General features: G+C 39.1%; 1 protein-coding gene across 3 annotated transcripts in view; it reads left to right on the forward strand.

Annotated features, from left to right (window-relative positions):
* Nucleotides 1-11,796, forward strand: part of JPH1 (junctophilin 1) — an 83,560-nt gene extending 71,764 nt beyond the window's left edge. Inside the window, exons 4-6 of one of the 3 annotated variants that reach the window (XM_053208713.1) lie at nucleotides 2,239-2,888; nucleotides 9,228-9,323; nucleotides 9,491-11,796. In XM_053208713.1, coding sequence (XP_053064688.1) covers nucleotides 2,239-2,888; nucleotides 9,228-9,308 — 731 coding nt within the window. In that variant the 3' untranslated portion in view covers nucleotides 9,309-9,323; nucleotides 9,491-11,796. The remainder of the gene's footprint in view (nucleotides 1-2,238; nucleotides 2,889-9,227; nucleotides 9,324-9,490) is intronic. The other 2 variants (XM_053208715.1, XM_053208714.1) reach the window with 2 other exon arrangements.
* Nucleotides 11,797-13,026: the final 1,230 nt, after the last annotated feature.

Here is a 13,026-nt window from a genome sequence, read left to right on the forward strand (position 1 = left end):
AGTTTTTTGATTACCATTTCAATTTCATTACTAATAATTGATATGTTCAGACTTTCTATTTCTTCTTGGGGCACCTGGGTGGCTTAGTCAGTTAAGTGTCCAACTCTTGATTTCAGCTCAGGTCATGATCTCACAGTTCGTGGGATGAAGCACTGCATAGAACTCTGCACTAAGCCTGCTTGGGATTCTCTTTCTCCCTCTCTCTCTGCCCCTCCCCTGCTTGTGCACAAGCTCTCTCTAAATAAACAAACATTGAAAAAAGATTTTCTGTTTATTCCTGATTCAGTTTTGGAAGATTATATGTTTTTAGGAATTTATCCATTTCTTCTAGATTATCCAATTTGTTGGCATATAATTTTTTTGTATTAGTCTCTTTTAATCTTTCATATTTGTGTGGTGCTGGTTGTTCCCCCTATATTTCTATTTTTTCATTTTTCTTAGGAGTCTGGCTAAATGTTTATCAGTTTTGTTTGATTTTTTTCTGTTGTACATTTACTCGCTATTTCCTTTATTTCTGCTCTGATCCTTATTATTTCCTTCCTTCTACCAACTTTGGACTTTATTCCATTTTTCTAGTTCCTTTAAGTATAAGGTTAGATTGAGATCTTTCTTGAGGTATTGTAACCTGTATTGCTAACCTGTATTGAGATCTTTCTTGAGGTAACCTGTATTGCTATAAATTTACCTCTTAGAAGTGCTTCTGCTGTATCCCAAAGATTTAGATCACTGTTTTTGTTTTCATTTGTCTCCGTGTATTTTTTTATTTCCTCTTTATTTGTTGACCCATTGGTTGTTTAGTAGCATGTTGTTTAGTCTCCACATGTTTGTGGGTTTTTCCTTTTTTTTTTTTTTCCTTATAATTTCTGGTTTCACACTGTTATGGTCAGTTAGGATTTTAATCTTCTTAAATTTATTGAGATTTGTTTTGCAGCCTAACATGTGATCTGGCCTAGAGAATGTTCCATGTGCACTTGAAAAGAATGTATGTTCTGTATATAATCTGTTAAGTCCATCTGGTCTAATGTATCATTCAAAGACACTGTTCCCTTATAAAGGGACAAAATGACAGTAATGTAATAACAGTAGGAGACTCTAACACCCACTTGGGTAGATCATCCAGGCAGAAAATAAATATCTGTTAATATTTGCTTTATGTATTCAGGTGTTCCAGTGATGGGTGCATAAATGTTTACAATTGTTATATCCTCTTGTTGGATTGATCCCTTTATCATTATGTCATGCCCTTCTTTGTGTCTTGTTACAGTCTTTGTTTTGTCTGATGTAAGTATTACTATCCCAGCTTTTTATAAGTACATATCTATCAATAATTACCTTAAATAGTCTAAATGCTCCAAAAGACAGAGTAAAGGGATGGATGGAAAACAAGACCCATTTATATCTATATGCCTACAAGAGACTCACTGTAGACTGAAAATGAAGGAAAGAGTAGGAAGATACTCCATGCAAATGAAAGCAAAAAACAAAAATAATAAGTCCAAGTAGCAACACTTTCTTGAAAGGCAGATTTTTCCATATGTAAAAATAACATGATTATTGTAAACAATCCTAAAGTATTTAGAAAAAGAAAAAAAAATCTTGGGACTACAGAGTCAAAGACAACAACTGCATTGTCATGACTTTAATGCTTACAGAAAATGCTCACAGCCCCTGTGAAGAGACTCCAGGAAGTTTGAATGACCCATTGAGGAAGTTGCGTTAAAAATGTCATCTGCAGGTTCTATTCTTACTTACGCAGTAGACGCTTTATTGAATGTCAGTTTATTAAATAATTTAAATATTTTAATATACTAAACAGACTCTTGTCTGTTTAGTAGAGTATGTACTCTATGTTCTAATTATGCCACATAATTTGAATATGCAGGTTAATTCTGGTGTTATCACCAGTGCTGCATCAACCTGAATTTCACCTCGGTGTTCTGCAAGCAGGCAGGAATGATACAATTATTAGAGAAGTCAGAACTGTTTAACTTTTATAGCTATCACAATAGTATAAATAATGGTAAATGTTAACGTTTTCAGCAACAAATAATCTTTTCCCCTGGGAAATGAAGTGTGCTCATGCTTAATCCAAGCCTTGTCAATATTTTTAAAGGAAAAGAAACAAGAGGAATGGCTAATCTGACTAGCAAAAAATGCATATAGATAGCCCTAAGAAACAAGCCTTTACGCCTTGCTTTTATTTTATTACCTTCCCTTCTGTTGTCAATTTTTCCCCAGGCCCAGATTATATCAAACAGAGATTTCAGGAAGGTGTAGATGCTAAAGAAAATCCAGAAGAAAAAGTACCAGAAAAGCCACCTACACCAAAGGAATCTCCTCATTTTTATCGCAAAGGCACGACACCCCCCAGGTCTCCTGAAGCAAGTCCCAAACAAAGCCACTCTCCCCAGCCCTCCTCCCCGAAACCCACGAAGAAGCAGAACCCTAGCTCAGGGGCAAGACTCAACCAAGACAAACGGAGTGTGGCTGATGAGCAGGTGACAGCCATCATCAACAAGCCTTTGATGTCAAAGCCTCCCACGAAGGAGGTGGGAGCCATGGTGCCCCTTTCCAAGTACTCTGGCCGCCACCACATCCCTAACCCCAGTAACGGGGAGCTGCATTCTCAGTACCACGGCTACTACGTGAAACTGAATGCCCCCCAGCACCCCCCGGAAGACGTGGAGGAAGATGAAGGATCGAGCCAGTCTTCCTCAGCGCTGGTGCACAAGCCATCACCCAACAAGTGGAGTCCCCCTAAATCTGTGACAAAACCAGTTGCCAAAGAAAGCAAAGCTGAGCCAAAAGCTAAGAAGTCTGAACTTGCTATACCAAAGAATCCAGCAAGCAACGATTCATGCCCTTCTTTGGAAAAAGAAGCCAATTCGGTAAGTTGTGCAAGATGTGTTTTTTCTTTCTTTTGGTTCTTTTCAGGTAGCGGCGTAGGATAACTTGCATCTCGATGACAGCTCGGCTAGCGAAAGTTCTGATGAATGAACATAGGACTGTATAGGGTAGAGCTTAGCATCTTTGTAGCCTAAGACAGCAAAGAACTGTCAGAGCAGAAATTCCTCCTTGCTGGCTCAGCCACCCACCTTAGACATCATTCAGATAGCTGGGCTATTGGTGTGTCACATGTTAGCAAGCCTTTACCCACACTTCTTGGTAAGTTTTGTGGTCACTTAGTTTGAGCTGCTGTAACAAAAATGCCATAAACTAGATGGCTTAAACAATATTTCTTTCTTGTAATTCTGGAGGCTGGGGAGTCCCAAGATCAAGGTGCCAGAGACTTGATGTCTGGCAAGAACCCAATTCCTGGTTCGTAGACTGTCTTGCTGTACGTATCCTCACATGGCTGAGAGAGAGAGAAATAGCATACTCTGTGGTGTCTCTTCTCGTGAGGGCCCCACCCTCATGACCCAGGGCCCATCTCCCAAAGGGCTCCCCTCCAAATACCATCACATTGGGAAGTAGGGTTTCAACATACAAATTTTGGAGAAACACAAACATGTAGTCCTTAACTGTAGCTAAGAAAGGAGTCATGGGACCCTGACCAGGGCCAGCACCTCTCGGAGCCCTGGCTTGGAAGAGGCTTTTCCACTACCATTCACTAGGTTCTTAGCCCTTCTTTGACCCTCACGAAACACATAAAGGAATGGATGGAAAACAAGACCTATCTGTATGTATATGCATACAAGAGACTCACTTCAGACCTAAAGAGACAGACTAAAAGTGAAGGAGTAGGAAAAGCTACTCCAGTCAGCATCTTTGGGGCGCCTGGGTGGCTCGGTCGCTTGAGTGTCCGACTTCAGCTCGGGTCATGATCTCGCAGTTTGTGGGTTCAAGCCCTGCGTCAGGCTCTGTGCTGACAGCTCGAAGCCTGGAGCCTGCTTTAGATTCTGTGTCTCCCTCTGTCTCTCTCTGTCCCTCCCCTGCTCATGCTCTGTCTCTCAAAAATGAATAAACATTAAAAAAATTTAAAAAAAAAAAGAAAAAAGAACATCTTTTCTAGCTATTGCGAATTATTCCCCTAAATACTTAGTTTGGATTTTACTCAATTAGCCAGGCTTTGCAACTAGAACATTTTCTTTTCAACTACTTGAGAAAATTGCTTTGGTCTTCTGACTTGTCAGAGATTTCAGTTTCCTGGTAAATGCTAGTTTTATTGTCAGTCTGGAGCACTTAAGGTTTTTAATTCTTCAACCATATTATTGCTAATGGCATTTGATAAGCATGTAGAGATTTATTTGTTCAATGATATAAGGAATTCATACTTTATCAAATTCTATAGAGTTTATAAAATCTGGAAGCTGACCAACTGATCTTTTGACCTAGTCACATGTTTTTTGGAACAAAGGTGTTGCTTGTTAAATGTAGCTTAGGGAAGAAGCCACAGCTGACCCAATACTTAGTAATTTCTGAGACTTTTCCGTAAATGTGCAGATTAATAAATTGGGCAACAAGAATATAATACCACTGTAAGTTTTTTTTTCTTTTGTCTGTTAAGTTTAACAGGGTTAAACTGTTTACAATTAAACAGTAACAATGTTAAAAAATTGAAATTCATCTTTTTTATTAACTTACCTTTGATGTTTCTTAGGTTTATTTTGCTAATATTTACAACACTAGTTCTCATCTTTTTAATCATCTAAATATAAATTAGATTAACTGCGTTAACTTCCTGAGAGTCATCCTCCATGGGGATAAATGGTTTTCAAAACAGACTAACTCTATTAGTGCTGGTTTGCCGGACTTACAAGGGTGAAATTCAAACAATGCAAGGCCATATACAGTGTCTTGTAAACTTTCTTTAAAATGTTACTAGTGTGTGATAAACTCACCACTTCCTTGTTTAGAAAAAGTTATCTTTTTTACTTCTGTGCAGAACCATCTGATTCTTGGAGGTAGCTGGGCACCCTCCAGCTGGGTAGGTCGGTCTCTAAGGTCCCTTCCACACCTTAAGGTACATGAGGCCTAGCACTCCACAGCCTCTGTGCGTGACAGGAACCAGAAGTCAAGATGCCTTGGCACCTCCTTGTGAAGATTTTAACAATTAACCTTCTTTTCCTGATAATAACAGAAAGCTGCCTTTCACACTCCTGGTGACTGTTTTCCTGACAGTTAAAACCGTCATAAAGGTAGTTAATGAACCACCTTTAGAACAAAGGAATAGTGCATACAATTTTGACATAGACACTGTATAAGCTAGAGGTTTACAAATAACTTGAAAGCTCATAGGAGTATTCACAATAAAGCACACACTGGACGGAAAATCAGACTGAATCGGTGTTCCTGGTGGGCAGCTGAGAGATCTGGTTTGAGTCAGAATCGCCATTTTTAGGCTGGTTGGATACACTGGAATCTGGACTTTTAGTCACCAGCCTATTGACTGAGACAGTATAGGCTGGTGGCTAAGGGTGTGGACTCTGGTGCCAGATTTTCTCTAAGTTCAAATCCCAGTTGTGTTGCTTCTCAGCCATGGGCCCTGGGGCAGGTTTCCTACCTGTTCTGTGAGTTGCTCCTCTCCACTGGTATCATAGTGTTGTTGAGGAGATTAACTGAGTTAGTGCTTCCTTCCACAGTTCTTAGCACAGCGCCTAGCACCTGGATAGGTGCTCAAAAAACAATGGTTATTACGGTTTCAACACTGTAGTTGCTAAAGCATAAAATAGTTCACAAATATTCCAATAGATTTGGACCCATTCTCAGGATCACCCTGGATATTGATCTTCTAGAAATAGAGAAAATCTTCTGGGACACAGGCTGACACTAAGCAAATAAGAGAAGGGAGGTGATGCCAAGGGATTACTCTAGCATCCCTTCTCAGGAAACATGTGACTCCTATGGGCCATGGTTGCACATGCACTAATGTCCCAGGGAAACCGTTCTGTGTGGCACCAACATTTTTGTAGGATTTTGCAACATTGACAACTTGTAGGAGCTACGAGAGACATCTTCACAGCCTTATCAAACAGACCCAGCAAGGGCTCTCCTAAGAAGGAATCGACTCCTTCTGAGAACTGCCTGCACTTTTTCTTACCATTTACTCTCTTCCAAGTCTATTTTGAAATTTACCTAATCTTGCTTTTCAATTGTTATAAAACTTTAAGGCATCCCTTGAAGTTACACACACGCTGAAACCCTAAAAACAGTAAATACGTAAAAACTTGGCTATTAATACTAAATTGTGTGCTTTCCACGTTTTTAGAGAAGTTTTAGATTTAACATAAACTGTAGTAGCTCACCAGACTATTCCTCACAGTTTTAAAAGAGGAATAGTCTTTTGAAGGAAAAACGGTAAATTTCTTGAGCTAGAACTCCTTTCCACATTTTGCCGTCCTACACTTTCTTTTCTAACTGCCTGAAAGTTCTTCCAATCAAGACTTGCACTTTGCCGGCTACAGCTTCTTTTATTCCACCTGTTTCAGTCAGTCTTGAAAAGCAAGACTGATTTTTTTTTTTCATTTTGCTATTTTAAGCTACAACTGGCTACCACAGTCATGTTTATGAGACTTCACCTTAAAGCTTTCCACCCCGTGCCCAGCCTAGGTATCTGAAGAACACAGAGGTCACGTCTCAATATCTACCTATTAAACATAGCATCCCAGAATTTATTTTCCACCTGGTTGCTGTTTGAACTTTTTATGCCTGGCTCACCCTCATCTTTACCAGGTCTTTAAAAATGGCTTCATAAATGGAGTTGTCCTAGTTGGATAAATAAATATATGTTAGGTGTTCAATATATACATACGTATCCATCCAAAACGCTATCCAATTCAAAAAGATAAATTCAGGGAACTTGTACGGATTTATGAAATGGGAAGTAAAAAGTCCAGACTCACCTTAAACTTTTGAAGTTAGATTCACCAAAGGCACTTTCTCTGTTAGTCTGCTTTTCCTCGGACCACTATAAAACACTGAACTCTACATTATGTTGTTCTGACCCCATATACTTTTCCTTGCCTTTCATATCATGGTCTTTGGGAATTATAAATTAAATCCACTGACTCAGAAGAGTTAAGTGAATCCAAACTCCTTAACATACTCCTGAGCAAAATCTAATCAAAGTTTGTGATAGTAATAGCATTTCCTTAATTTCCATGCTGAGTTACAATGTTAAAAGATTATTTCAATTATTTTCTGAGGTATAAATTTTTCTTACATTATACATTTTAGGTTAATCATTATTGATGAGTTACATAGATTAGGACCCTTCTAGTAACTTAGGACCCACTGTTCTTCTAGAATAGTTGTATTCTATCAAGATTTGATGTTTTTTTCTGCTACCATGAAATCATAGGGTATAGATGAAAATGCCATTTTTAAGAACTTGATTAGAAATTTTTTTTTTATTTTTTTTTCAACGTTTTTTCTTTATTTTTGGGACAGAGAGAGACAGAGCATGAACGGGGGAGGGGCAGAGAGAGAGGGAGACACAGAATCGGAAACAGGCTCCAGGCTCCGAGCCATCAGCCCAGAGCCTGACGCGGGGCTCGAACTCACGGACCGCGAGATCGTGACCTGGCTGAAGTCGGACGCTTAACCGACTGCGCCACCCAGGCGCCCCTAGAAATTAATTATTTTTAAACTAAGTCCTGTGGCTATAATAGGGATGTGGGGGAAAAAAGGGGCTCTGAAGTAGACAAAGTTTAATTTTAGTTCTGTAATTTGTTTAAACTGGATGAGTAACCTTGGGCAAGAAACTTACCCTCTCAGAGCTCTGTGAAATGGAACTCCTAATCACCTGTGAAGAAGAAATAACCTACCCAGAAATGCTTAGCCCACTGCCTGGTATATAAAGACGTGCAGTAAATGTTGCTTTTTCCTCCCGTTTACTTGGGGTTTAGGAACTAGGGTTTTTCTTCTTCCTAATACTCCCTATCTCAACCCGTGTTTACTTCCTTTTCTCAACCACCCTGACTTTACTAATCACCCTGTTCATCATTTAAGATGATGAATTCATAAGGTCAACTACCACACCCACAGTACCTGGAAAAGTACCAGATGATAGTAGGTGTCCATAATGGAAACCTGAATGAATTGGACAATCCGTATGCATGGGCACACAGTGGTGATCAATGCAGGGCCACTGTGGATCTCAGTCTAGGACAAAGACAGAATTTAACAAGAAGTGACAAAGTATGAAGTGTCAGGATAGACAACGACCAGGACACTCTGACCTCTGCCTCTGAGGTTGTGGGCCCATCTGGGGAGGAAACCTCCTAGAAGGGTATATGACCCAAGCTCTAGACCTTGTGACATGAGCAGTGGACCAATGACAGTTCCAGTCTTCCTTACTTAACACCCCCCACCAAAAATCACACAACTGTCCTCATCTGTGAAATAAGAATTAAAATACTGACGCCACCCATCTAAAGCCAGTTTAGAACACATTTAATACTACTTAAGAATTAGACTCTATTTTAATAGTAAATACCAAGATCATGTCTCTGTAACAAAAATGGCCAAGCATGAGCAGCTCTGAAAAGATGGGTCATAAGGTTGCTTTTTGTTTAAACAAGTAAACAAAGTTTGGGTACCTTGGCTAGCTGGTATTTGTTGTAGCCTTATTTATCAAAATAGGAGTCTGCAGTTCATCAAATAGAACTTGATTTCTGAAATGTTGTGGCTGTGAGAAAAGACGTAAAGAATTAGACCTGTAAAATAATTTCTGCAAGTGTTCAACTTCCCGCTCGCAATTTTTGCTTCAAGGATGTGGTGGTGTCGAAAAATACGACCAGGAAAAAGAGGGACCCTCATTTTGAGTTTTCCTAAATTTTTCCCGAGAGGCCTCAGTATCCTAAAGATCTTATTCTTACTTTCCAACTGCCTTCATGAAGAAACAATTCTGTCTCATCTAAATTATGCCTTAACAAAAAGTTATGCCCACTTTCCATTAGTTCCTGACCCCAGTGTGGCAAACTCTCTCTCACCCAGACTGTTGTCGAATGTTTTGAGGTGAATGTTGAGATTATTTGTAAGTCATTTTCTTAGATTAAATCAAGACTGGAGTCATTTCATAGTGAAAGTGCAGAGACGGCTCCATCTAAATACGGCTTTGCTATTTTTAGTTTATACTTTTTGGAGCTGTTGTCATTTGTTCATGCCATATTTACTGCAACGGGGTTGAGTTTTTTTGTATTTTTGGTAATCGATTTTATGAGCTAGTTTACATATTGATGTTAACATGGAAATGTTATGCCTTGTTTTGTTCTGTTCATTTCCAGGGCCCTAATTCAGTCATGATTGTCCTTGTCATGCTGTTGAATATCGGGTTGGCCATTCTTTTTGTTCACTTTCTAACTTGATTGGAATTAGGAAAGGTAAGAATAGCCTTAATTTCTACATAAAAATCACAGTTTCTAACGTTCTTTTCCCATATTCAAATTTATTTTTTTTTAACTGCATATTGTCCTTCACTTTCATTTTGGCTGTGCCTGAATGTGATTCAACATAGTTATTTAATGATATAACTGTTTTGACCCCTCAGTGAAGTCATGACAACTAGCGGTGTTAGCCCACACTTCCCTGCCGTGGCGTCATCAGCCCTTTAAATGGCACACCCCAGTCAGACTCAGACTCAGGGAAGGAGGCTTGGAATTAGGATGGGATCGCGAAAGAGATGACACTTGGAAAATTCAGCCAGAGGACCTGTTCATGTTCCCCTGGGAATGCTTTGTGGCTTTGGGGTCCTCTGGGAGCTGAAGCAAGCAGCCGTGTTGGAGAGCAAAACTTAATAATCATTCTTTTTTAAAATCTGCTGAAGCAGCCCCATCCGGCGAAGTTCTTGGCATTGGCTACTCCATCTGTCCTAGCAGAGTGTGACTAAACTGGAAATGTATGGAGCTGCATTTTTTTTTTTTCTTGATGGAAGTCAACAGCTGCCTTACTATTTTGCCATCGGACGTTTTTAGTAGGGAGCTGGGGAAACGAGCGACTGCCCGAGGAATGCGGTCAGAGGATTGTGTTGCTGTGGCCACAGTTCCAACGCTCACTCCTGTCTCATTGGAAGAAATAGGTAGCAGCATCACTCACCAGTCTTATGCCGTGACCTGCTGCTTTAACATCTCCTGGAATGTTCTGGGAGAGAACGTTTCGTTGGCTTGTGCACGACTATGTTCATTTTTGCCGTTTATTGAAGTAGGATGTATAGTCCTCTACAACGTGTGGTCCCAGCTGGATGAAACACACTTGTTGCATCTCAAGGAAAAGAAACGACACAATTCTAGAGAAGATGTGTTCATTTTGATAGCAATACATCATTGTTTTCATGTCATGCAGTCTTCCAAAACCTGTAACAGGCTGTTTAAAATTTAGCGATGTGAAGGCATTATACCTTCCTAAGAAAAAAATTGAAATATTTTTAACATTACCGAGATGAATTATTTATGCACTTAGGAGGTGCTAAATTTTAAAAGCTGAAAGACAACAGAATTCTAAGAAGTATAGTCAAAGTTTGCATGGATTGCAGTAATCGGTGTTTAAAGGATTCAGTTTCATTGCTGACGTACTTTACAACCAAATAAAATCTTGTCAGTGACTATGTTAATTCCCATGAAAGTTAAGCAAGATGCTATTAATAACTGCTCTAATCTTTTTTTTTTCCTCCAACTTAAATTTTTGTTGAATACATTCAGGTAGAGCATAAAGCTTTGTTAAACCTCTGCTTCTCGATTTTATGCCTTTCGTGTCCTTCAAAGTCCTTTCGTAATTTTATTTCACATTTTAAAGGTTTAGACGTTTTTATTTAAATATTTGTCTTTTGCAGTCCTTTGTTATTCTGACATAATCTGATTTTTTTTTTTGCTGTTTTATAATTTATCCTTTATTACTCAAACGCATGCTTACTTAGAGACACTACGTGGTCTTTATAAAAATAATTATTTAAAAAGAAATCAGGGGAGGAAAGGTATCCTAAATCTCTGTTAAGACATTACATCGTGGAGAAGGAGCTAGCTATTCCTAAATATTTTTCACAGTCTGCATGGTTTAATCAGATTCTTGTTACCTTGTTTGCTACCTTTTCAATGCAGAAGAGACAATTCACAGGTTAGCACAGGTGTGGACTGAATGCTTTGTCCCCTGCAGGGCAGTAACCCAGTGGTGTTTCTTGCAGAAGTGCAATATATTGAGAATCCTGGGTGTGACCGATATGGAATAAAGAAGAAAGCAGAAAGAGAGCAAATGAAAATTACAACTTGTATATTTATTTATTTTTTACATTTTGCTTTGACTTTTAAATTTAGGAAGTACGTTTTTTTAGCCAAGAAACGTTTCAGCTCCTGTGTCAGTCTCCGTACACTCACTGCGCCTTCCTAACCCCATAGCTCTTGATGCTGGGAAAGCGGATTTTTTTTAAAAAATAAAACAAAATATTTAATCTTATTAAGTGTTTATTTAAAACGTGTAATGCTTTGGAAATAATGGGTAACAGATAACTAAAGGATATGTTTATAAAGTCAGCATGTTCCATTTATAAATATGTGTATGATTTATAAGCTTTTTTAAAAACAAAGCTCAAATTGTTGGTATTTTTCTAAAATGTGCACAGCTGTATTTTACATGAAAGGCTCTTTCTAATGGGTTGTTATACTGTACTCTACATTTTGGACAGCACATGAAGTCTGCCAATGTACTTAATAAAACATGACCTTGTTTATTTAAAGTTTCTTGCTGTGAAAAAGAACTCCCTACCTGTGAGTTCCTTTATTTATAATCCTTGAAACCAAAATGTATAATGTACAGTTTTCACAACTGTATCTGCTCTAATAAAAAAAAAAGTTGGTTATTAATAAAGTTGCAGGTGTGTTTCCTTTGTGAGTAAATTATGTGGAATTTTTTGATGGTGGTTGTATTAAAAGAAAGATCTGCTGAAAAATTAACAATAGAAATGGGGTATAAAATGCTCAGAGAAGCCACATCGTTAGGAGGTACTCATACCGTGATGTTATTTCTTTCTGCATTTCTTTCTTCCCGGGTGTTTCAGATAATTTTGTAAAATAAGATTCGTTTTTCTGCTGAGTGCCTTCATTATTTGTATTAGGGCCTTATCTGGGGTTTTATGTCTGCTCTTGTTTTTAAGGAAAACCCAGAGTTGGAGTAAATCCCCCTCCTGCTTGGGTACTTTTCAATTAATTAAAGTTTTTGGATCATTGTGCCCCAGATAAATTAATATTTCGCTGTGGCCCCTGTTTAGACACATTTCTGGAAGCTTAAGCACACTGTGCAGTTGAATAAGCTTACTGCCACTAGAATTTCCAGCCCCCGGGCTCCCTTTGAGGCCGTCCAATGCTGGCCTAGGAAGCCTTGACGCACCGCGAGCTGCCAATGAGGTATATAATAAAAGGACCACCTCCAAAACGGCTTCCCAGGGAGCTGCTGTGGTGCTCTTAAATTCCCAAATTAGTCACTCCTGTTGAAGGCTAAGGTATTGGAGACCCCAACATAAATAATGCATAAAGTTATCGCCTCTTAAGTTGTAACAGATTTATCAACTTAAATGATTAATCTCCTAGTAAATCCTAAAAGAATGGAACACGGAACACACTGTTTTGGAGCAGGCGGCAAAGGTACAGGGTGCAAGAAAGATTATTGATTCCAGTTTCATGTCCAAACCACAAGTTTTGATGGCCGAAGCCAAAGCTGGGGTGAAGTCTTTGTGGTTGGGAAATCTGGAAAATATTCTACATGCCCTTTTAATGCAATAGCTATTTCGGGAGCTATGGTAAGCAGGCTCCCCAGCCATACGCTCAGTGCAACTCGCGGCCCTCCTCCCATGCTTCGGAAACTTGTGTAGCCTCCTCTTTCCAACTTACTATGTGGCTGTACACGTGGCATATTTCGCCAGTACAGGAACCCAGCAGTTCAGCAGGCTGAGTTTCATGATCCCAGGTTTGTGGTCCAGCATTTCCTTCATACCCCAAAAGTACTGAAAAGTACTTCAGTGTTCTGCACTAGCCTCTATAGGAGTCTCATTTATGGGAGTAGGAGCAAATAACAAAACATATAGAATAAAATGACTACTGC

This window comes from Acinonyx jubatus, chromosome F2, assembly GCF_027475565.1.
Source record: "Acinonyx jubatus isolate Ajub_Pintada_27869175 chromosome F2, VMU_Ajub_asm_v1.0, whole genome shotgun sequence".
NCBI lineage: Eukaryota > Metazoa > Chordata > Mammalia > Carnivora > Felidae > Acinonyx > Acinonyx jubatus.